Source organism: Mus caroli, chromosome 2 (assembly GCF_900094665.2).
Source record: "Mus caroli chromosome 2, CAROLI_EIJ_v1.1, whole genome shotgun sequence".
Taxonomy (NCBI): domain Eukaryota; kingdom Metazoa; phylum Chordata; class Mammalia; order Rodentia; family Muridae; genus Mus; species Mus caroli.
The window spans coordinates 27,152,414-27,177,331 of NC_034571.1; the positions used below are offsets into that span (position 1 = coordinate 27,152,414).

Below are 24,918 nucleotides of genomic sequence, written 5' to 3' on the forward strand. Positions count from 1 at the left end.
GCTTTGTGAGTGTGTTTGTGTGCAGTGTGTAGTGTGGAGCGGGTTAGAGTTTGGGTCTAGCTGCTTCTTCATGCTTCAATGCTTAGTGGCTCTGTTTGCTGGCTTCCTGCTGTGAGGGGCTCATGAAGCCAGGGGGAAGGAAAGGGGAGGAGAGACCCTCCTCCTCCAGGGAGCTGAGGGGAGGTAGGGGTGGGCCCAGGCAGGGAGGCCTTTGAAGAGATGACAAAAGGAACAACCTCCCAAGGTGGCCTCCCTGCCCCCTCCCTTTACCCCTTCCCTGCTGCATCCCTCCCTGCACCCCTCCCCGCTGCATCCTTCCCTGCACCCCTTCCCACTGCATCCCTCCCCACTGCACCCCTTCCCCGCTGCACCCCTCCCCGTTGCCCCCCTCCCCGCTGCACCCTCCCTGCTGCACCCCTCCCTGCACCCCTCCCCACTACACCCTTCCCTGTACCCCTTCCCTGCTGCACCCCTCCCCGCTGCACCCCTCCCCACACCCCTCCTTGCTGCACCTCTCCCCGCTGCATCCCTCCCTGCTGCACCCCTCCCCACTACACCCTTCCCTGCACCCCTCCCCGCTGCATCCCTCCCTGCTGCACCCCTCCCCACTATACCCCTCCCCACACCCCTCCTTGCTGCACCCCTCCCTGCACCCCTCCTTGCTGCATCCCCGCTGCACCCCTCCCCGCTGCACCCCTCCCTGCTCCTCTCCCAGCTGTCCGCTCCACTATCCATTTAGCTGCATCCAGATTCTGCTCCTTGGGAAGCAGATGCTGCCTTAATTATGGTGGCATGAGGGGACAGGGACAGTTTCCCAAGGACAAGTTTCTCCAAATACCCTAGCTGACTAGGCTGTGTGGGAGATGGGAGATCAAGCCCTGTGTGGTGTGGGGCCTTGCCTCCGCTCCTGGGGACGAGAGGCCTTACTGGGACCTCTCTGTCATGGCGTTCCCCTTGTGTCCCTTCCCTCCCTGCTGCACACGCACACCCCATTGGGAGTGACTCATGTGGCAGTCACAGGCCTTAGGATTCTGTAAGGTGATAGGTTCCCTGCCCAGACCTGATGCAGCTGTCACCTCTGGAGCATCTTCACAGTCTCCACTCCTAAGAGCCAGTCCCCAAAACAGACCAGCCACCACGTCACATGGCTGGAACCTTCATGCCCTGGATTTTGCAAACTAGGTGTGGGTAGAAGGTGGCTCTGCTGGCCTCTCCTCCCAGTGCGTGGGGGTCCGGGCTGCCTGACAGATTTCTTTATTCTCACTGGTCTTGTCTACCCACCTCTCTCAGGGCCTTTAAAGCAGGTGCTGCGTGGACTTCTTGCCTCAGAGATGAGGAAGATGAGACTTAGTGAGACAGAGCCACCTGATTCTGGTTATATACAAGTCAAGGACTGAGAGACGCAGGGCCAAGCCAGGGTTGCATTAGAAGCCAGACAGACCCCTCGTTAAGAAAAACTGAAGCTGAGATTCAGGGAGGTGCTCACCCGGCAGCGTAAGAATCCGACTTCAGCTCTCCAGAATCCACGTGAAAAGCTAGATGTAGGCTGGAGATCTGGCGTAGTGGTTTAGAGCACTCCTTGCTTTTGCAGAGGACTCGGGTTCGGTTCCCAGCACTCCCATGGTGGCAAACAACTGTCTATCCCTGTTTCCTGGTAACTCTGATGTCCTCTGGTTTTCTCAACACCAGGCACATTCGTTGTACACATATACACATGTAAGCAAAACACTCATATGCATAAAACAAGAATAAATACATCTTTCAAAAATATACTGGGTACAGCAGTGTATGTCTGCAGTGTGGCGGTGTGGAGGCAGGGACCCCTGGGGCTTGCTGGCCACCCAGCTGGCTAGTGCCAGGTTCGGTGAGGGACCTTGTCTCAAAATATCAGGTAGCCAGCAATTGAGAAAGATGCCTGACACTGGCCTCTGGCCTTCATACATTCCCTATAGATAGCTCTGTGTGTGTGTGTGTGTGTGTGTGTGTGTGTGTGTGTGTGTGTNTGTGTGTGTGTGTGTGTGTGTGTGTGTGTGTGAGAGAGAGAGAGAGAGAGAGAGAGACAGACAGACAGACAGACAGACAGACAGACGGGGGGTGGGAGGTGCTCACGTAGCCCAGGCTGGCTTCAAACTCGCTATGTAGACAAGGATGGCCTTGATCTAATCCTCTTGCCTCTAGCTCTGCAGTGCTTGGATGGCAGGCATGTGCCACCACACCTGACTTGAAGCTGTTTTGACACTCCCTGTTCCTGTGTGTTTAATGCAGTCTGCCTAACAGCAAGCCTAGAGACAAGGTCACAAAAGTGATGGTGATAACCCCCCCCCCCACACACACACACACTCCTGTCTTCTCTGAGTGAAGTGGGCCTGTGAGGTAGCCCCCAGGTCATCTGTCCTCTTGGCATTAAGACTCCCTTGATGAAACATCGACATTGCCAGTCACCTGAGGTCCCAGTTTGCAGTGAGCTCTTGTAACTGTGGTGCCCCACGGGCCACCCCTGTCCCTCTGCCCTTCTACCCAGCCTGACCTGAGCTCACAGTGCTGAGAACTCTCACTCCATCCAGTGCCAAGACTGGAAGTGCTGGCCCTGAGAACTACTGAGCCTACTAACCATCCCAGGTCACTGGAGAGGTGATCAGGGACCAGGGGACAGCCCTCCGCCTGTCCCTGCCCCCTTTGTGGATTCTAAGCTCCAGGGCTGACCATCAAAGCTGTTAGACAATGGACTCCATTCAGCATTCACCAAGAAACCAGGAGTCTCTGAAGATTGAGGACCTATTCCTGTCGTGAGACATCTGTCACTACATCAGTCACGACAGTCTCAAGGCACAACTGTGAGAGCTGCCACCAGATCCAACCCTGGGAACAGGAGGGACAGGACTCTGTATGCGCTGGGTGGGCTGAGGTGGGCCCTTCTTCAGAAGAGGCAGCCAGCTTGGAGAAAGGGGAAGAGAGAGCTAAGGAGAAAAGAGCTACCTCCACTAGCCTCAGTTTCCTTGTCTAGAAAGTGGGTATCACAGTCATTGCCTCCTGGGCTTGGTTGGACCATATGGCAAAATCGTACCTGAAGAGCTCAGGGCCAAGCTTTGGATTTAGCCCTCAGCAGGCGCAGCTTTTCCTGGGGTTCAGGCAAGCCAGACATTTGTAGGAAATCCCTCTAAGTCTGCAGGAGGAAGCTGGGAATGCCGCAAGCTAGGAACACAGGTAGCTATACTCCGGTGCCCAGAACACCCCCTGAAAGGATGCCATGGGGGGTTAGGGATACTGAGGCACAATGGGGTCTTCCCTCTGGTCCTCTAGGTTGTGGCCCTGTGCTCTGACAGCTGGCAGCAGCATTGCCCCAGCAGAATAGAGGGCAGGAGGCCTGGCCTGATGGCACCGGAGGGAGGGGGGAAGAGTTGGGGCTCATGTGTCCTGTGTGGTCAGGAGGGACTGTAGGACAGGCCGCTCACCAACCATGGAGTCCCCTCTTGAGCCAGCCAGTGATGCACAAAAGCAGAAGGTGGCAATCCCTGTCCTTCAAGGTGACAGTTTGCAGTGTAGAGTAGAGGACTGGAAGCCAGCCAGTGGCCACAGAACTCCAGTCTTCTCCCTTGCCATTCTAGTCAGGGCAGGTCCCCTCCTCCACTTAAAGACGAATAGAGGGGTTATATAATGTTTGGGTCTAATCGCTTTCACGGGCGCTGACATGGGGTGGCGCATCCTGGATCTCTTCCCAGAGAAGAGACTGGGAGGTGAGGAGGCTGAACGGTAAGCGCTCTGCTTCTGCTAACAGCCTGGGTTACCCTGGACTAGCATCTCTCCCTCCATGGGCTTCAGAGTCTCACACACACCGTTGGCTTGCTATGCTTGTGCACAGCGCTTGCTAATCTTGTCCACGGATTCTCTAGGTTCAATAGAGGATCCTGGTCCATGGGGCTCAGACCTGGATGCCTGGTCTCCTGATCTCAGCCCTACCCAGTGTCTCAGTCACCTTTCCAGGCAGACACTTCTGGATGTCTGTGAGACACCATGTGGAGGCTGTAAGCTCAGACCAGCCGAATGTGTAGGCACAGCTGAATGAGTTGGAGAGCTACCACGATGACTGTCCGTCATAGGGGTTTTGGCTAAGGGTGGATCAGGACTTTTACCCTAGTTGGGCTAGACAGGCTGATGCCAGGTGACAGATTGGTGAGTAAGGCCACAGAGTCTACAGAAGTCAGGGGATACTGAACATGAGGGGGTGGTGGAAAGTGCATGATGGGGCCTTCTGTGCAGACTGGTACTCTTGGCTTCCAGCATCCCTTGGGGGGGGGTAGGTTCTCCAGCCTATGGGGTGGGGTTTAATGACAGCCTCTGTAGGGGTAACTGGATTCTCAATAGAGACTGGCACTCTGCCACCAGCCCCTACAGCTGATGTCATTGGCTCCTGCTGGTGCAGTGCGGGGAGCCACTCCCACTCAGGAGTTGGCTCCTCTGGGCCTCCTGCAGGGCTCTCTGCGCTCCGCTCAGGAGATAGCTTCAAGATTATCTTCTCCCTTTGCTTCATCTTTATTCATTTTGAGACAGGGTCTAACTGTGTAGTCTTTACTGGCCTGACTGGCTAGCCTCAAACTCTCAGAGATCTGCTTGCCTCTGCCTTCTGGGTTTAAAGGCATGCACCACCATAGCTGACATTTCTTGTTGCTTTTATATAACTGTCACCGGCCTTCAAGTAGCAGACAAGCTGAAAGGGTGGAGGGATGTGAGGGGGAGGTCAGATGGTAGGCAGGGGGATCTCCTATGGATTCTGGAGTTCTGGCTTTGGGTCTGGCAGTCAAGAGCCAACCTAAACCTCTGTGCATCCTGGCCCAGGGAAGGAAGCTGGAGATAGCCTCAAGGAAGGAGGCCTGGACCCAGAGTCTGGTCCCTCACAGCCCGACTCTGCTTCATTCTGGTGTGTGGCCTGTTCACAGGGTCCACAGCCTACTCCTTTCCTCCCTCCCTCTCCCCCGAGTTGCTGGGGCAAGTAGGCACTTTGGGACTTTGCAGAACAGAATGTAGGGGCCTCTGTGGATCTGGAGAAATTCTGTGCTGGGTTGATGAGGGGAAACAAGCCAGCGGGCCAAGAATGGCCAACATAGGGCAAGGCATGCAGAGAGCTGAGGCTGTGAGCAGCTATGGACAGCTGTGCTAGCTTCATCTGTAAAATGAGATCATTGTCCTACCTTGCATGGCACTGTGACTGGCTCTGTGGGTGGAGGAGTCACAGTGTCACAGGAGGTTTCTACTTCCTGATTCCCAGAATCCTCTACTTTGAGGACGGTAGACAAATGGAACCTTCCGGTGATTAGCAAGGGGACCATAGGAAAGTCAGTGACCAAGGTCTCTGATTATCGGCCTCCTTGGTTCACCTTCCCTCCCCATTACAGCACCAAGGAGGACTGAATGGCTTTGTGAGTAACTTCCTCTCTTGCAGCCTCAGTTTCCCTGTCTTGGAAATGGGCTTTCTCTGTACCTTGTCCATAAGACTAGTTCAATAAAGATGACAAAGTCCCTGGTCTAGATGCTGCTGCTGGTTGAGGCAAGTTGCTCTGGCTCCAGTGTGGGAAGAATGATCATTGGAAGAGAGCTTGCCCCACCTGGGGGAAAGCCACACATAAATGCCAGTGTGCTGACGGTGACACAGGAACTCTTTTCCATGGCTTTGTGGCATTGCTCGATATTGGTGAGTTTTAGATATCAGGCCCCTCTAGGGTGACACCTATAATGTCACCCAAACTAGATGGGCGTAGTGACCATCGAGGTTCATACATGAGCGTTGTGAGAGGTGAAGGCGTTTGCTTAGGTTTGCACAGCTGGTGAGTTAGCCCAGGGCTTAGCCTCTCAAGTGGGTATTGGGAGGGTCTTGTGCTGGGCACTGGGGCAAGGGTGGGCATGTGCAGGTGGAGGAGTAAGTGCAAAGGGTCTTCTGAGCCCGTGTGTGGTTCCTGTAGAGCAGGGCTGGGGTGGGGTGGTGCAGGTGCCAGCTGCCAGTCTGTGTCTGGGCACTATGCAGCCAGGAGTGAGGAGGCCTCCTGGGGATCATGGTGGGAGTCATTTTAACTGTCCTGTGAGGAATGTCAGTCAGGGAGGTCAGGAGTTCTATGTGCCTTGTCCAAGCAAATTTCCTGAACTACCTCTGATTTCTAGTTTTCATGTGAGGTTCAGAGACCTGGAGTGATTTGCCCCGGGTCACACAACCAGTGAGTCCATGCCTGTGACATCTGAGTGCCATGGGGGCACTGTTACCAATGTCATGGGGCCTGTGTCTTCAACTGGGGAGGGGTTCATGGCTTTCCTGGGTCTCACTGGCAGAGGTTCCTGGTGGGTGACATTCTCTGCCACATGCTCTGCCACCTGCAGGTACAAGGGCTTCATTAAGGACTGCCCCAGCGGGCAGCTGGACGCCGCTGGCTTCCAGAAGATCTACAAGCAGTTCTTCCCATTTGGAGACCCCACCAAGTTCGCCACGTTTGTTTTCAACGTCTTCGACGAGAACAAGGTGAGCTGCGGGTGGCTGCAGCTGCCCCAGTCTGGGATCCTCCAGCGGCTGCGTCCCAGTTCACTGCCCCTGCCCAGTTCCCCACTCAGGACCGGGCGCCTGCATGCACGTAGACATGACACACAGAGGTGTGACACTGGCACACACCAGCACAGACCAAGACCAACACGTGCATACGTGTGGCACACACCCACCCACACATGTGCTCATCTGTGTGACTGACACACTCAGTGCTCCATGTTCTTGTGCATAAATACACAGGCTTCCACATGCAAATACCCAGAGAGCTGCAAACATGTATAAAGGCATAGCATGCACACACACGGACATATCCGTGAGTTCTCATGGGTACAAACAAAATACAGAATCTTCTAGGAATAGTAAGATCAGCGGCTGTAACTGGTGTCCACAGTGTGACCAACGCTAGGTATGTGGTTGGGATTAACAGAGGGACAGCCGTCTGTGGGGTTGGCGTTGCTGTTTTGTCTTTTGAGAAGGGGTCTTAGTTAGGTTTCTGTTGCTGTGCAAACATTGTGAGGAGCAGCAACCTCGAGGACGGTTTGATTCAGCTTCCGTGTTCCAATCACTGTGAGGCAAGGCAGGAACCCGGAGGCAGGAGCTGAAGCAGAGCCCGCGGAGAAGTGTGGCTTACCAGCCTGCTCTTCATGGCTTGCTTAGCTGGCTTTCTTACAGAACTCCAGACCACGTGCTAGGGGTGGTCCACCCATAGCCAATCACTAATTAAGAAAATGCACCGGGCGGTGGTGGCACACGCTTTTAATCCCAGCACTCGGGAGGCAGAGGCAGGCGGATTTCTGAGTTCGAGGCCAGCCTGGTCTACAGCGTGAGTTCCAGGACAGCCAGGGCTACACAGAGAAATCCTGTCTCAACAAAACAAAAAGCCCCAAAAAACAAAACCATGCAAATGCCCTGGAGGCCGATCCAGTGGGGGCATTTTCTCAGTTGAATGACGTTCTTTCTTTACAGATGACGAGTTTATGTCAAGTAGACAAAAACAAACAAACAAACAAACAAACAAACAAACAACTAGCCAGGCCACACAGGCTGGCTTTGGATTCTCTGTGTTCCTGATGCTGGCTGTGAACCTGTCTTACTGCCTCTGCCTTCCAAGTGCTGGAATTACAGTCATGGTCACCATTTCCTGTGATGTGGGGTCTTTTAAAGCCCCCATTTTACAGATGAGAAAACCGAGGCTTAGAGTTTTGTGCCCTGCAATTTCATTGAGTACCACTGAGCACCAGTTTTCAGTACTTACTAGTACAGCAGCTATCAGTGTCTCCGTCCCTGCTGCCTACTGTCCCTCTTCCAGCTTGGCCTTCTCTCTCCCCCTCTTCTTGCCCCTCATTCCTTCCCTCCCATCCTTTGGATGCCCTGTGTCTGCTATTGCCTATCACGAGGTCTGTGCTGACCACAGCCGTCCTTTTTGTCCCCTTCAGGATGGCAGGATTGAGTTCTCCGAGTTCATCCAGGCACTGTCGGTGACCTCAAGGGGGACCCTGGATGAAAAGCTGCGATGTAAGTCTCCCATCCCCCAGCAGGCTAGAAGGATGCAGTCCCAGGCCTTAACAGGAGGAGGTGCTAGACACCTGCAGCGGTGACCACAGATGGTGTCCTGCTCTGGGAGGTCAGGGCATTCCCAGAGGCCTGGGCAGTGGGCCCTGGGCAGGTGGGCCCAATGTGGCCAAGGAAGAAGGCCAGGCCATCTGTGCAGGGCCAGAGCAAGAGGACACCCTGCCCTTCTGGGACAGATAAAGGTCCCAGAGGGAGGAATTTGGATGTTGTGAGGCAGAGTCCACAGCCACATCGATGGGACAGGCGGCAGGGTCTGGGGTGTGGGTGGGAACAAGAGTAACATTCAGGCAGATACAGTACTGAGACAGCAGATCCTGTGGGTGGTGGGTCACAGGATCCAGATCCCTGCTGGACCAAGGCCTTCAAGCCATATTGCTGTCTCTCGTTTATGAACTCAATCAACAAACATCAGGTGTGGTACCGGGTGAGAATTGAGGGTCTACCCAGGGCTAAGATGGATGACAGTAGTGGCTATCAATCTGTCACAGTGACAGGGTTCTCAAATTCCCCAACGCTGTGGGCGAGGCAGAGACGAGGAGGTGCTGCTGGCTGAGCTGTGAGCCGTGTGCTTGTTGTGCCGTGTGCCGGCTAGAGGAGGAGCGGGCTGAGAGCTGGTGAGCCCAGAGAGGGATTGCCGTGGCAGATGGACGTGGGCTCCGGCCCAGGACTATATGTGAAAGGCTGCATCTGGAAGGCTGGGAGGAGCCACTTAGTCGAGGACGTGCGTGTCCTGGGCGGTCCTTGGCTGACACACGGGAGTAGCAGGGGATTTTCTAGAAGAGGGGCATTTGGGTGGAATGGCCTGCTTGGTGGGCGCTTTCCCATCCACAGTGGCGTGTGTGTTAGGAGCAGAGAGGGCCTTCCTCACGCATACCCTCCTTTTGCCCACTGTGAGGCCTGGAGAGGAGAGGCAGGGGAGGCAGAGCCATGGTGCCCGGTACCGAGGGTGCTCTACCGCCATGGTGGACTCATGACCTAGGTCGAGGACCTGTCTGTCGCCTCCAGTGGCTTCCAACCTCTGGGGACTACACGCCCTCACGCAGACCACTCCAGCCTCCACCTCAGTCCCTCTAGACCAATACCTGCATATTTAAAAGAATTATTATTGTTATTATTTTTGCTGAGCTGGAGGCAGAACTCGGGACCTTGCCTAAGCTAGGTCCGTGCTCTGCCATTGAACTACAGCCTCAACCCTTGCTTTTTTCCCCCCCAAGTTCTCACTTTATAGCCCCAGCTGGTCTAGAATGTTCTATGTGGCCCAGGATGTTCTTGAACCCATCATTTCCCTGTCTCCGCCTCCTGAATACATAGATTAGAGACATGAGCCTCTGCATAAGATCCCCGAGTTTGTGTGTGTTTCCTCTTTTGTTTTTCAAGACAAGATTTCTCTGTGTAGCCCTGGCTGTCTTAGAACTCATTTTGTAGACCAGGCTGGCCTCGAACTCAGAGATCTGCCTGCTTCTGCCACCTGAGTGCTGGGATTAAAGGCATGTGCCACCATGCCAAAGCTTATTTATCTTTGGCTCTGGTTACACTGGTGCATGAATGTCCCCTCCTATCAGTATATATTGACCTGATGTTGGGTGGCAAGGCCATTCCCAGGCTTTGTATTGAGACACAGGGAGGGGGAAGGAAGGACCCACTGTTGCCCTGGGCCAGGGTGACTCCCACCCGGCTGCTTGATTACAGGGGCCTTCAAGCTTTATGACTTGGATAACGATGGCTACATCACCAGGAACGAGATGCTTGACATAGTGGACGCCATTTACCAGATGGTGGTGAGTCCCAGGAGGGCGGCGGGGAGGCCATGCAAGGGTGAGTCCCAGGAGGGTGGCAAGGAGGCCATGCAAGGGTGAGTCCCAGGAGGGGAGGGGTGGCAAGAAGGCCACCAATGACCTACAGGGCCCAGGGGAAACCCAGAGTCACTCTCCTGTCTCAGGACAATCCAGGCCAACCAAACACTTCTGGTTGAGTAGCCATGGGCATCCCCACCTGCTGGTCAGGCAGGGACTAGGTGGGTAGCACAGCCGATGCCTGAGATGTCCCTTTGAAAAGTTGTAAGACCAGAGAATGGGAGGGAGGCGTGACCCTCATTGCCACCAGCCCAGGGCATTGAGGCAAGGGTTTAGTTATGAGCTCAGAGGTCAGAGTGCTAGCCTAGTGCCCTGGTGTCCGGGCAAGGGCTTACTTAGCCATGAGCCTAAGACTGCACTGGCTCAGCCTTCTGTTTGCAACCTTGGCAGGGGAACACAGTGGAGCTCCCAGAAGAAGAGAACACACCAGAGAAGAGGGTGGACCGGATCTTTGCCATGATGGACAAGGTGAGGTGGTGTGTAGGGACCCTGGGCCTGGTCAGGCTTTGCTCTTGATCCTTGGGACCGGCTCAAGCCAGTCAATTTGGCTCACAGCCGGTAGCCATTCAGTGTCTTTGGTGAGTTTCCCAGGAAGCTTCCAGGAAAGTTCCTTGTAATTAGCCAGCGCCCGTGGCCTCCAGTTTTCCCCCCTAGATTGTTTTGACATTCTACGGAACCCTGACTTCTCACAGTAATGGCCTTAAGTGTGTAAAAAACGATCCTTACAGTGGCCAGGAAGCAGGTTATTATTTTGGGTGGGAGGTGGATTCTGAGGCGTGGTTTAAAGGGAATCTGTGTTGTAGCTTGGGGTGTGCCTCAGTGGTGGAGGCCTACGATGTGCAAGGCCCTGGGTTTCCACCCCTGGCACGGCACAAACACGGTGTGCGTGCACACCTGCCTAAGTTGACGCTTTGATTCAGGCAGCATCTGTGCGACAAGGTCCTGGGTGCCACTGGTTCTGAAGTCATCGGAGGTTCTGGGAACAGTTTGACCCCCCTCAGCTGCATTTTAGCCATAGACCCTGGGTTGAGAAGCCTCTTGCTCTTGGGTGTATGTGTCTCTGTCAGTATGTGTGTGTGCTCGCACATGTATGTGTGTGCACATATGCTCGCGAGTGTCTGTCTGTCAGCCAGAGAATGACAGCAAACATCTTCTTTGCTCCTTTCTGACACAGAATCTCTCACTGAGCCTGAAGCTTACTGATTCAGCTAGTGAGGTCCCGGGTTCCTCCGGTCTCAGTCTTGGCTGGCATTACAGGCACATTGCCACCATGCCTGACTCTGTGTGGATGCTGGGGGTCAAATTCAAGTCTTCATGCTTGCACAGTTAGCACTTTACACACCAGGCCACCTCCACAGACCCCTTTTTCTTTTCTGCAGAACTCTGTGGTTCCTTTGACTCTAAGAAGGCCGTCCTCTGTTTTTCTGCTGTTGTCCAGGGTCAGACCAGGGCCTTGTGCACATGCAAAGCCTGTGCTCTACTGGAGCTGTGCCCCCAACCAGAAACTTTTTCTTTTTCCAAACTAAAATAACTTGACTTTACATGGAAATGTGAAACCGTGGGGTGAAAGCACAGCCTCTCCAGTCTCCATGAGAATACAAATCACCAGGCTTCCTACCAACTGCTGCATGGTCCCAGGCTTGCCCGAGAGAGCTCTGAGCCCTTAATTAGGAAAGGAGATTAACACTCGGGAGGGGCAGCACTGGACTCCTGTTGTCCTCAGAAAACTTTCAGAGCGTGCAGAAAGCAGCCGCAGCCTTCTCTCAGCAGAACCCAAACAGATTTTGCTAAGGCTATGAACCTGTTAGGCACCCCCTGCCCTGCAATAGTAAGACATCTGGTTTTGGGACGCCATAGACCTTGGATTTACAGGGGTGCAGTTGTGAGGTCCCTCAGTTGTGACCCTAAGCCAGTTCCCTTGTCATACTTGTAGGGGATAGATGCAGCTCCTTCCTCCTTTGTAGGGTGACCCCGAAGACCTGAGGTCTTAGCGGGAGCAGGGGGCATCACACATATAGGCTCTTAGCCATCACAAGACTGGCCTTGCCACCTGTGTTGCCTTCCCAGGGGCTGGAAGTGTGTGAATGGTGTCTGGGGCCCAAGTTCCACTTCGTCTCCCTCTCAGAATTCCTGGGACTTTATGTGACCTGGCTTTCAAGAGACCCTGGGGAAACACATGGAGCATTAGGCCTAAGGACTGACCACTGTATGTGACCTGCCTGCATGCACACTTATGCACATGTATGAGTAGGTCAGGAGTCAGCCTTGGGTACCCTTCCCCAGAAGTTCACCTACTGGGATATCTCACTGGGATTTGGGACTCACTGATATTGCTAGGCTGGCTAGCCAGTGAGACACGAGGTCCATCCTGTGTCTACCTCCCTGAGGTCACAGCTCTATGCCACCGCTCCTGGCATTTTGACATGGTTGCTGGGGATCAAATTCAGGTCCTCATGCTTGTTTGGCAAACCTTTGCCCCTGGTATTGGACATTTTTTTTTTTAAGCTGGAAACTGAGATAAGATCTTGACAAGCGCTCTGCCACTGAGATACCCACTCCCAATCCCTGCCCTCCACACCAGCTCTGTCTGTATGTTCCAGGGTCTGTAAGTTGTCCAGTTTGGCCTTGAACTCACCATACAGCCCAAGGCTTTGAAGTCCCGATCTTCCTGCTCCAGTCTTCCATATGGTGGAGAGCATAGGCCTGTGGCACTGAGCCTAGCTACAGAGCAGGAGATGAGATGGCACTGTCACTTTGACTGATGGGAAGCCCAGAATCGCAGGTGTCTCTAAGTTCCTCAAACCTGTCACCGTGTCTCTCCCTGGTCCCCAGATGAGGTACTGAGAGACATGTGTCAGGTGTCTGATGCTGTCTGCTCGACTCCTCTGAAGACCCAGTTAGACTCAGGAAGTTCTGCTGAGACCATCCATGGGCAGACTGTCCCAGAAGGTGGACGGTCACCTTAAGCCACCTACCTCTCTTGTTTGCAGAATGCTGATGGGAAGCTGACCCTTCAGGAGTTCCAGGAAGGCTCCAAGGCCGACCCCTCCATTGTGCAGGCGCTGTCCCTCTACGACGGGCTGGTATAGTCCAGGCCCAGAGCTGTGGTGAGTTGGAAGGGTCCTGAGGCAGTGCTGGGGGTGACAATCTACCCACAGGACAGGCATAGTATTCTCTGTGTCTTCAGGGTTCCTGGGAATCTTCAAGTCAGGCACAACTCTGGGTAAGCCCAAATCCAGCCTCTGGTAAGCTTGAAAAGACGTTTTCCTGGGTTGAAGGCAGATCGAAGACTTGGCAGTAGGGGGCCAGAGGGCAGAGGGGCAGGATATTCTATCCCTTCTCCAGCTCAAAAGTCTGAGCCCCATTTTGAAGCTTCCATTAACATTACTTAAAACATTTGTGTGTGTGCGCGTGTGTGTGTGTGTGTGTGTGTGTGCGTGTGTGTGTGTGTGCGCGTGTGTGCGTGTGTGTGTGCATGTGTGTGTACATGCGTCTGTGCGCGTGTGTGTGTGTGTGTGCATGTGTGTGTGTGTGCATGTGTGTGTGTGTATGGGTGTGTGTGTGTGTGTGTGTATGGGTGTGTGTGTATGGGTGCATGTGTGTGTGTGTGCATGTGTGTGTGTGTGTGTGTATGGGTGCATGTACCTTCAGGAGCAAGAAGTGGCATGAGATCTCCCGGAGCTGAGGCCAGGGGCTGTTGTGAGCCACTGGTGTGAGTACTGGGAACAGAACCTGAGTCCTCTGGAAGATCAGCCAGCACCCTGAGCCACGGAGCCATCTCTGCAGCCCCCCTATCAATATTACTTTACACAGAAACACTTTCGTATCAACAAGACATTACAACTGATGCTTGCAAGGAAAACGTCACTGAAAGTAATGTGATAAACTAAATGTTTACTTCCTAAACTTGCCGTCGACCTCGACACAGCCACAGTAGCCAGAATTATTATTGGTTTTCATTTATTTGATTATTTGTTTTTTTTAAAGACAGGGTTTTGGGTTTTTTTTTTTTTTTTTTTTTTGGCTGTCCTGGAACTCATGTAGACCAGGCTGGCCTTACACTCAGAGATCTGCCTGCCTCTGCCTCCCGATTTTGGGGATTAATGGCGTGCACCACCACTGCCTGGCTCATTTTATTCATTTATTTATTTATTTATTTATTTATTTATTTAGTGTATATGAGTACACTGATTATATCTAAGTACACTGTAGCTGTCTTCAGATGCACCAGAAGAGGGCGTCAGATCTCATTACAGATGGTTGTGAGCCACCATGTGGTTGCTGGGATTTGAACTCAGGACCTTAGGAAGAGCAGTCAGTTCTCTTACCTGCTGAGCCATCTTTCCAGCCTCCAACAATTTTTTTTCCTACTTCCCGTTATTCCATATCAGCATGGCTGAGAGGTTGACTGGTTCCAGGGAAGGTTCTGGGCTTTTTATAAGAGAGTCTGGGAGGGGAACTCAGTACGGAAGGAACCATTTTAAAATGGGCAGTTCTGCCAGGCCTGGTGGTGTAGGCCTGTTGCCTCCTTGTCATGTCTCTGCTATCTTATCATCACTGTCATCCCTGTTATTCCATATCAGGCACATGTGTGCACATGCGTACATACACACATACACACACACATGCACACTGAACACTTCACTGGCATTTAGTATGTATTCATAGTGTTATGTGCCTGCCACCTCCTCCTGGTTCTAACAGATTGGCGTCTCTGAAGTCAGGCTCTGTCCAGCTTCTCCCTGCCAGCCATTCTGCTCTCTGTCTCTGGACTTACCTAATTTGAAATGTCCTTTTGAGACTGGATTCCTTTTAGTGAGCTTCCCAGGTCTATCCTATCATAGTGTGGGTCATAATTTATTCCAGAATGTTTGCTTGTTTGTTTGTTTGCGACAAGAGTCTTATTATACTCTTCTGCCAAGCCACATCTTCAGCCCTGTGTATGTATCTTTTTGCTGTTGACACAAAAAACACAGCTCTAAGCTTAAAGGGGAAAAGAAATAGTCTATTCTAAAACCCAAAATGTGAGACAGCGCGGTCCAGGAACACAGGGTTAGGTTACCCCAGATTCTGATGAAGAGCCAGTTTCATCAAGTTTCATAAGTAGCCTTATAAAACATTTGGAGCTGTGAATCAAAGCCATTTTAGGACATGTTGGTGCGTACGTCACCTGACACAGGCAGGTCAGCCTCAGACGCTATTTTCTCCCATTTTACCTCCCCACTGTCAAGGTGCAAGGACACCGATTTCCCCATGTTCTTGTTGACATTCATGTTTTCCTTCCAATGTATAACGGCCGTCCTCATGGGCGGAAGCGCAGCCGCATCCTGCTTCTGATGGGTCCTTAGTGACTTGCCCTGTCAGTGGTTTTAATGGCTGTAAATATTTTATCCGACCAGTTCCCTGATATTGGACGTTCAGGTCGGTCCTTCACTATTAAGGAGTCTGCCATGGTGAGCATCTTATTTATTTCCCAGGGATAGATATGAAGAATCTGTGGTGAATCAACTCCATGCACTTTTCCAGATTTCCAGCCCAGAACACCGACTTGCCCTCTAGTGCCCTCTAGCTCCCTCTAGCGCCCTCTAGCTCCCTCTAGGGCCATCTAGTGCTCTCTAGCGCCCTCTAGTGTCCTTTAGCTTCTCACACTTTCTTTGCTTGTGATCCATCTTTTCACTGAGAAACTTTGACATAACTTCTGGTATGCAAGTATACAAAACAAACATTAAATCAAACACTTACAGCTAATAAATCATAAAGAATTGTATTTTAAAAAGCAGTTTTTGTGGATATACTTTTATTGCTTTTATTTTTCTGTAATTAACCCATGATGTTTCTGTAAGAACAGGAAAACGTATAGACACAGTAAACAGAAAGAAAAAAACGCTATAATTCATAACACACGCATCTTAAGCCTGAAGCTGCTTCAGGCAGCGTTGGCGTGTGCTGTGACGTCATGAGAAAGGCATGGGTTCGTCGGTTGTGTGCTCTGAATCGAGGTGGCAGTCAAGTTAGGAGATACCCCACAGATGAGCGTCACCAAAGCGCCTCAGACTCATGCCATCAGTGGTATCAAGTTAACTTTTTGGTTGTGGCACATTTATAGATCTTTCACTCATTATTATCACATTCCCTTTTCCAAACCCAAATAAGTTTGTAGCCTGGAGTCGAGAAGCTGGGCCCTAACAGACCCTCAGCCACCCCAGCTATCAGTTAACACATCCTGTCTCCCTCTGTTTTGCAGATGTGTGGGAACCACTAGCCTCTTTCTGTGCCATGAGGCCACCGCAGCCTGACACCGCCCCTGTGCCCACCCAGCCTTCCTCATCTCCACAAAGCCAGCTGCCCTTGAGCCTCCAGGCCCTGGTTCTCTTCCCCCCTGCCCTGCATCCACCTGCCGCCTGAAGCCACTGGTTCCAATCGTCAACAACCTCCGCTTGTCCAAAACAACGACAAACCGAAACGGAAAGGCTCCAGCCTTCTGCAAAACTGAGCGCCCGGCTGTCTCCCTCGGCAGCCGCCCCATTCTTCCTGCTGTCCGGCCTGTGTGCTTTCTTTTTTTATTTCAAATGGACATTGTAAAAGAACACAAACTACCTTTTGTTCTAAAGGATGCTGACCATTGGGAGAAGGCCTCTGTCTCAGAGAACTCAGTCTCTGCCTGGTCCCCTGAAGTGGTGACCAGGGCCAGTGAGGCTGCTGGCAGCAAGGGTGTTAGTGGCAGTGGCTCACGTGATAACAGTATTGTGCGTTTTGTGGAGAAACTGAGGGTTTTTTTTTATACTCATATATAATCGAACCTTTTATTTATTGGTTGTTAACTCTTGCTGCTACCTTGTGTGTCTGAAACTCCCAGGATGCTGGGCCTCCGTTTACATGTGCACACCCTCACCCACCTGCCTGCCTCACTTGGGAGGATGGTGGCCTGCAGCGGCCAAGAAGCCAAAAATCTTTTCTTCTTTTTTTTTTCTCAGATACTGTGCCCCATTTTTGGAGAGGGGAAGGTGGGCATTGCTAAATGGCTAATGTACTGTTCCCCCAGCTTCTGCTCTGGAGTCCCCACCCCTTGCCTCTGCTCTCCTTGGAATCCATAACACTTTTTTTCAAAAACAAACTTGAGGGGTTTTTTTTGTTTTTGTTTTTTTAATTTTGCAACTTTAAATTTGATGTCAACAGCAGAAAGAAAATGGAGAGCCTTGTTCTGAGAGTAGGAACTAGGAGAGTGTGTCCGGCACACAGTAGAGAGCGTATGAAGTGGGTTTCCCTGCAAACTGCTGGCCTCAGCCTCCCTGATGCTAAGAGGCTGGGTAGGTGTAGCATATGAATCCCTCTGCTCTCCTGCCTCTGACTGCCTTTTGCAGTAGGCTCCTTCCCTACCAGGAGTCTGAGAAAGAAGGGCTAGGAGGATGATACCAGGCCCTGTTGGTCCTCAGGACTGAGTCCAGAGCCAGAGAGATGGCTCCATACTTGTCACCAGGAGCAGCGGACAACCATGGCTTCTCTGGGACTTTGTAGTCTTTCCCTTCTCGATCAGCAGGGCTGGAAGGCCTGGTGGTTGGCTTTGTTGATGTTGTGTGATTCTTAGCCCAGAGCTAGGGTTCCTGTGTTTGTGACACCGTTCTATGGCTGTGTTTTCTAGTCCCTGGAGGGCACAGGATCGTATGAATGACAGTACAACCTTCAAATAGTCTCTGGGCACAGCCTTGGCTGCCGGAGTGTGTGGTCTGCCTCAGAGGCTGACTGTGTCTGATGCCACCCCCTTTAGTCCCTCTTTAGGATTCCCCAGACTCTTGAGTTCCTTTGGGCTCATCCTCACCCTGGGGAGCTTTCCAGGGTGAGCCTCTCAGCTGCAGAGGCAGACCTAAGCTCGCAGTTCTTGCTTCTAGTTTGTGTAACCTCTCTGCCCACCATTGAGAGGGGGAAAGTGGTCCCCGGATTTTTCTTCTGCTCTGACTCTCCTGTAATCTCCACCATACTTCTGGGAGACCAAAATCTTCCTTGCTAATGACCTGTGGGTGAGTAGCTGTCCCCTGGAGGATTGATGTCCCCCATCAAGAGGTGGCTTTGGCTACCTGTCCATCCCTGTGGGTGGGAATGCTTAGCCAGTCCGTGCACACACCCTCTTCCTGGGTAGATACTTTGCTCATGCTGTGCCCGTTGCTAGCCCACCAGATCCCACAGGGAAATTTTCTTTGAGACCTCTTTGGGTCATCTTCCTGCTTGGTCCCTGACATGTCCTAGAGAGTAGATGTGGTGTCGTCGGTTGAGAGGCCCTCTCTCTGGTCTCTGGAGACTTAGCTGTCCCCTCTGTCAGTGGACATTTTTGGTGGCATCAAGACCCAGTGATTCCAAGCCGAGGACAGGCTCCTCAGCTAAGGTGTTCACTGATGTCTGTGGGTCCAGGCTTCCTCTCAGCATCTCAGCTTTTTGGTTTGTAGCCTTCAGTGTGGCTTTCGGTCTTCACAGTTTATGTCCTTGGGTCTAAGCCTCGGACTTTGAGACAGCCCTGGGCTGCCTTTTCCTGGCAGGGTGTCGGACACTATTTTTGTTCAAGGACGCGTGCTGACTGATGTCTGTCTCTCTTTCACCAGCAGTTAGCTGAGGCACACAGCACGCCCAGAATCTGAGGCCAGGCCTCTTCTGTGCAGCCCGAGGGCCTCTCCAAGTTCATTTCCACAGAGGCCCCACCCCATCTGATGCTGCTTTCTTTAGGGGTGTGATCCAGCCAGTGAGGCCAGGCCCCTGGTCCCTCGGCAGACCCTCCTTTCTAGGTCCAGGAATGCTGTGACCCCCTCTTCCCAGCATCTGCTGCCCACCTTGTGTCGACGGTGACTTAGGAGCCTATCACGACTTTTCAGTATCTAGCCAGGTTTAAAATAACAAGGCAAATGTATGCAGCATTGACATCTCTTTCTTTAAATGGTCTGCAGTTTGACAGTCCATTTCCTAGGAAGCTGTGTTTTGTTTGCACTTTGGGGGACCTTGTCTCTTCTAGGAGATAGTGGGGTATGCAGTCCCTGGGGATCCCTGGCATCTCTCCTGAGAAAGCCCCCACTGCTAGCCAAGCAGAAAGCCTCCAAGATTCTTTCCAGTGTGTTTCTGCATTTACATGATCTAACGATGCATGGGAACGCCCCCTGGTGGTGATGAGCCGCAGTGGCACCCGGGGATGCAGTGGTCCAGCCAGAGGTGAGGCTAGAGGTGGGAAGGCCGAGGTGGGGGCTGTGATTCCAGAGGTCCTGGGTCCCCAGCCCCACATATCTGGCAGCGTACCTCCCACCCACACCTCTGCTAGGTCAGCTGGGACTGGCAAGGTAGTTGGCATAAGGGCACAGTGGGAAGCTTTGCCCTCCCAACTTTAATTTTTTTAAAAAATATCTGCAGAATAAATCCAATGGTTAATTTTTGAATGAATAAAAGGCTTTTGTTGAATAAACAGTTGGTCCCATCTTCTGTGTTGGCATTAGGTTCAGGTTTTGTCTGCTTCCTAGGGTGGGGGCCCCACCCAACACCCTTTACCTCTGCATTCCCGGACCAAGTCTCCAGATTCCTTCAGGACGTTGGAGGAGTCACGTTACTCATTGGATCTGTTTCTCCATGCCTCAGAAAGAGGTCAGCCACCTTGCAGGGGTGACAGGCCAGCGTTGTGTGGGTTGGTGCTCCTACGGGGTCCTGCAGCTCCCGACGGATTTTTAGGTGACTTAAAAACCAAATCCAGAGAAGGTGATGTTTTGGCTCTGGTTGTTTGCATCCTTCCCTGCTTGCGTTCCCAGCACCCTCGGTGTCTCTTTTTGGGGTGCCGTCCTGTCTATGTCTTGGGGGACATACGGAGGCCCTTGCCTGGTGGTGCAGGCCAAGGGTGATAGGCTTTGTCGCATGTCCGGGTCTCCTCCCTGCTCCCGATGTATGTCGTCTGTGTCTGGCCGATTAAACATGCTTCCTGGACCTCCCCGCCTCCCTGTGTGGGCCTGGTGCTTTGTCTGTTTCTGTGTTTCTGTCTGCTTTAGATTTCTTTCTCCCAGGACAGTCTTGCTCTCGCTTTGGGTGTGGTCTGCTCAGGATACCCCAGAGAAAGCCCATGCAAGGTATCAACTCAGTTTGCTGGGTTAAGAGTCCGGTGGCGATGGGGCTGGAGAGAGCACCTATCTATCTTCTGTCATTCCTGAGTCAATTCCCAGCAACCTCATGGTGGCTCACAGCCATCTGTAATGGCGTCTGACGCCCTCTTCTGGTGTGTCTGAAGACAGCGACAGTGTACTCACTTATATAAATAAGTAAATTAAAAAAATAAAAGGGTGCCCTGGTGACCAGGGAGCAGCAGGTGAGCAGGTCACAGGTTCACCCTGTAGCACCCCCTCCTGCAAACCCCATCTGCTGGGGTCACCTAGGGACCACACTGCTGTATAAGGATGGATATACATACATACATTCGCCTGAGGCCTGTTGGTCTGAAAATCGGAGGTCAGAACCTCATATCTCCTCCTCCCCAACAGGGCTAGTCTCCACCCACCTCCCCTCCAGCTGTACCTTCTCCCCATAGTCTCAAACCAGTTAGGTTCTCAGCAGCTGGGGATGGGCCAGAGGAAGCTGCACTCCTCCTGACAGCCCAACAAGACACCCTATGGGATACCACCTGGTCAAAGCTTCTCAAAGTGTGGTCCCCCAGCTGTGTCAGCGTAACCTGGCATCTTACTAGGAATGCAGTTTTCTTGGGATTTGGCTCAGACCTGCGTTTCTCAGAGACCCTTGGTGGTGGCGGCAGGGGTTGTGGTGGGCTGTCTCCAATCATATCTCCCCTGTCTTGTGCTGATGATCAAGCTGTGGAGCAGGATTTAGCAAGAGTCTGTGGCTGATAGTCTCTGCTCGAGAGAGCCTGTTACCGAGGAGGGTCTCAGTCCTCAGGAACTGTCCCTAGGTGGAATCTGGAGGCCACTTACAGAGCCCAACAGTATTGCATCCATGAAAGCGTCAAAAATCGATGGGGCTGAGAGATGCATCAATAGTGGAATGCCTTCTCTGAAAGCATGAGGACCTGGGTTCGAATCCCCAGCACCATGTAACAGGCATAGCTGTGCAGGGTGCAAGGGAAGCTGGGCAGGCACATGGGTATGCTTGCTGTGGAGGCTGCCTGCTGGCAGCTGTGGAGGGACAGCTTCGGGGCTCTGAGGGCTGAGAGCACTGGCTGGCACATCCATCCTGCCTCACATGGCCCTGGGCAGGCAGGCCTTGACCTTAGTGGGTGACTTACAGTGCTGGCTTCACCTAGGAATTCTCCCTCCTCCCAGGGGAGTGAGCTCTCTAAGGTAGCTCAACTGGTTTCCTTCCCAGTGGGAGTCTTCCACCTCCCCCTTCCTCACCCCAATATACAGGGTAGAAACAGCATAGTGGAGAAAGGTTTATTTACACTCGTGGTGAGATTTTAGTCTACCATGGCTGGGAAAACATGGTGGTGGGAGTGCAGGCAGGGCCTCCTCAGGCTTACTCAAGCCAGGGAGCAGAGAACCTACTACCAAACCAGAAGAGGATTAGTAATCTCTAAGGTCCAGGGCACGTCTGCCAGCTAAGCTGACTACAGGCCAAAAGTTCTACAAAACTCCAAAACAGAATCACTAGGCAGGGACCAATACCAATGTTTAATGTACCGGTTTGCAGGGGACACCTCACAGTCGCACCATAACAAAATACTCAGGGCACCACTTGGCATGGACTTGGCAGAGAGGAGCGGGAGGTGGGGATGGTGGTATAGATGCAAAGGAGGATCCCTGCAGTGGTCACTGCCTACCTGCCCTCCTCAGCAGCCAGTCTGCCCTCTCCCACCCTGCCTGACATCCATCCACCTTGTCCTCTTGGCTATCTTCTGGCCATAGTGGTGGGCATGGAAAAGGCATTAAAATCCTCTGAGTTTGGGAAACTGAGCTCTTGGAAAGATGTTGCCTCCTGCACTTCCTTTCATCAGGGCGGGGTGTGGCGCAAAGGACTACATTTCCCAGACTCCCTTGTGCAAGGGCAGCCTTGCGGTTCAGTTCTAACTAATGGAGTGAGAGCAAAGAAACTAGCTTCACCGTCTTTGAGACCGTTGGGCCAGACTCCAAAAGACGAGCGTTTCTGGGATCTTGTCTCCAACCCGGTCGCCACACAAGCCTAAGACTGAGTTTGTCTAGGAAGAGAAATGCACTCGTGTCTTGATTACGCCGTCTCGGGTCTCTGTCACCATTCCGATTTAGATCATCTCCAAAAGATTGTGTGTGCCTTTGGGTGGATTTAAACGATCCGATGTCTCTTCTAAGTATTTGCATGTAAATTCTCCTTTGCCAAGACGATTAAATAAAAACAAACAGACAAACAAACAAACAACTGTACCTGCGTGGGACGAAGTTTCAGGTCATTGTTTTGTCTCCTCCCTTCCCGGTCTCCCTTTCTCCTCCTTCCCCAGGGTATCCTCTGCCTCCTTTAAAGCCCAGAGGATGGATGTTTCCAGGACAAAGGATCCCTGTGGGGGACATCTCTGCTTTGCTGAGAGACTTAGGATCTAGTGGCTCTGGACTGGCCAGGATATCAACTTGGAGTCTACCAGGAGGTGTCCGGGAAGGACTTTGTAGGGGCCTCCGGCCAGGGACCAGGGCTCATGGTCGGTTTCCTCTTCTGTCTCAGAAATTATGTCCTTTCCCCAGGTGAGACCCCAGGCTAGCCACTCACTTCTGCAGATCTCAGGGGTCAAACCATGTGGTGAGTCCTGAAATCCACACCCCACCCCCCACATCTGCCCCTGGAAAATCAGGAAGAGTGGGAGTGGTGGTGACTTCCGGAACAATCCTGGGATAGAGGCGGTCTTAGTGTTCTATTGCTGAGGGAAGCCCTAACCACACAACTCCTATAAAAGAAAACATTTCATTGGGGCTGCCTTAGAGTTTTAGAGGCTTAGTCTATTATCTATTAGCATGGTGGCACACAGGCAGACATGGTGCTGTAGAGGGAGCTGAGAGCTCTGCATCTGAAATCCCAAGGCCCGATCTACAGTGACAGACTTCCTCCAACCAGGGTGGACCTCCTAATCTCTGTCAAGTATCGGCACTCCTTGATAAACAAGTGTTCAAATATGTGAGCCTTTGTGTGTGGGGGGGGGAGGTGTTCCCATTCAAACCACCACAAAGAGCTGGTCCTGGATTAGCCCCTGGAGCCCCCAAGTTTCCAACGGGGGAGGTGGGGAAGGAAGGTAGGGAGACAAGTGATCACTTCTGGGTGCTTGCACTCCTTGCACACAGCTCCTCTTCTCTGTGCTTCCCAGGAAGCCTGGTGGAATGGCTCCTCTATGTAAGTCCCCGTTTTAACATTTAGCAGATGAATTAGTGATCGTTCTGATACTCACAGCTGACCCCAGATCCTTGCTGTACCCGGATTCTCCACTTTAGCTCATTTAATACTTGCAGAAACACCCTCTAGAGGCTGTGACTGGTATTACAACCACATTTTATGGACAAAGCTGCCTTTGCTCATAAGAGTGTCGACAGCCGTTGCAAGGGGCTTCCAGGCTCCAGACAAGCTGTCTTTGCCCTTGGTCTCTGCAGGTGTCCTGAACCTGAGGACTGTGGAGAGATCCTATGTCTGGTGGGAGATCAGAGGTGGGTGGGTGTGGTGTGGGGATCCTGGGCAGAAGTAGATGTGTCTGGGAGTGAGGCCCCAGAGTACAGAGATGGTGATGGTAAGCTTGGGCAGGCATGGTCCAAGGGTCCCTTCTGAACACACCTGAGCTGCCGACAGGTTGGACCTGGAATTTGCTTTTTGCAGTTCATCTGACAGAAGGAAGCAGGGCCCTTGTGCTGGGATGTGGTGGCCACTGGTGCGGTCACCTTCTGAGCTCACAGCAGCTGTTTGTCCCTCCCCATCCATGGCTTTGCTGCCATTGCTCCTGTACATGGTGACTACAGTCACCATTCTCAACCGATCCCAGAGAGGTTTAGTGACTCGCTTGGGGTCACATAGCTAATGGACACTAGAGCTGGGATATGTGGCTAGGCTTGCTGGCCACTAGTCCTGACTGTCTCTGTGATTCATCACCTTTGGCGTGACATCCTCTCCCTGGGGTCGCCTGGAGCTGGCACTTGTCAGAATCTGGGATTTTCCACCAGACTGTGGGGCTGAGTCGACGTGTAAGGAGACACTGCTTTTCTCGTGCAAAGGCAAAGCTGATGTGTGACTCCTGGAACCGCTCATGCCTGGTGGCACCATGCCACTGATGAAGAGATAAAGACCACATAAAAGAATATGTGTCGATTTATTTATTTGGGAGGGGGTGTCCTGTAGCACTCACAGAGAGGTCAGAGGATGGCTGGGAGGAGTTTGGCTCTCTCCCTCTGCCAATGTGGGCCTGGGGTTGTTAGAACTCTGACTGGCAAGGCCATCTTGCCAGCCCTACTTGGCCCTTTTTGCATGATATGTATGTGTGTTTCTGTGTGGGCATGTGGGAGCCTGAGGTTGATGACTGCTGCCTTCCTCAGTCACCCATCACCTTATTCTTTGAGGCAGGGTCTCTCAGTTGAACCCGTAGCCCACTGATATGGCTAGTCCAACAGCTTACTCTGAAGATTCGGTTTCCTCTTTCCAAACACTAGAATTACAGCCAGCTTGTGGGCGAGCCCACCCATTCACAGGGGTTCCAGACCCAGACTTCAAACCTCACACCTGCCCAGCAACACTGTATCTACGGAGCCATCTCTCTGCCTGAACCAGGAACACTGTATCCACAGAGCCATCTCTCTGCCTGAACCAGCAACACTGTATCCACGGAGCCATCTCTCTGCCTGAACCAGGAACACTGTATCCACAGAGCCATCTCTCTGCCTGAACCAGGAACACTGTATCCACAAAGCCATCTCTTTGCCTGAACCAGCAACACTGTATCCACGGAGCCATCTCTCTGCCTGAACCAGCAACACTGTATCCACGGAGCCATCTCTCTGCCTGAACCAGCAA

General features: G+C 52.5%; 1 protein-coding gene across 1 annotated transcript in view; it reads left to right on the forward strand.

Moving 5' to 3' along the window:
• Ncs1 (neuronal calcium sensor 1) overlaps positions 1-19,384 on the forward strand; it is a 49,977-nt gene extending 30,593 nt beyond the window's left edge. The window contains exons 3-8 of the mRNA XM_021156019.2: positions 6,364-6,502; positions 7,960-8,038; positions 9,785-9,873; positions 10,339-10,416; positions 12,939-13,055; positions 16,193-19,384. Coding sequence (XP_021011678.1) covers positions 6,364-6,502; positions 7,960-8,038; positions 9,785-9,873; positions 10,339-10,416; positions 12,939-13,037 — 484 coding nt within the window. The 3' untranslated portion in view covers positions 13,038-13,055; positions 16,193-19,384. The remainder of the gene's footprint in view (positions 1-6,363; positions 6,503-7,959; positions 8,039-9,784; positions 9,874-10,338; positions 10,417-12,938; positions 13,056-16,192) is intronic.
• Positions 19,385-24,918: the final 5,534 nt, after the last annotated feature.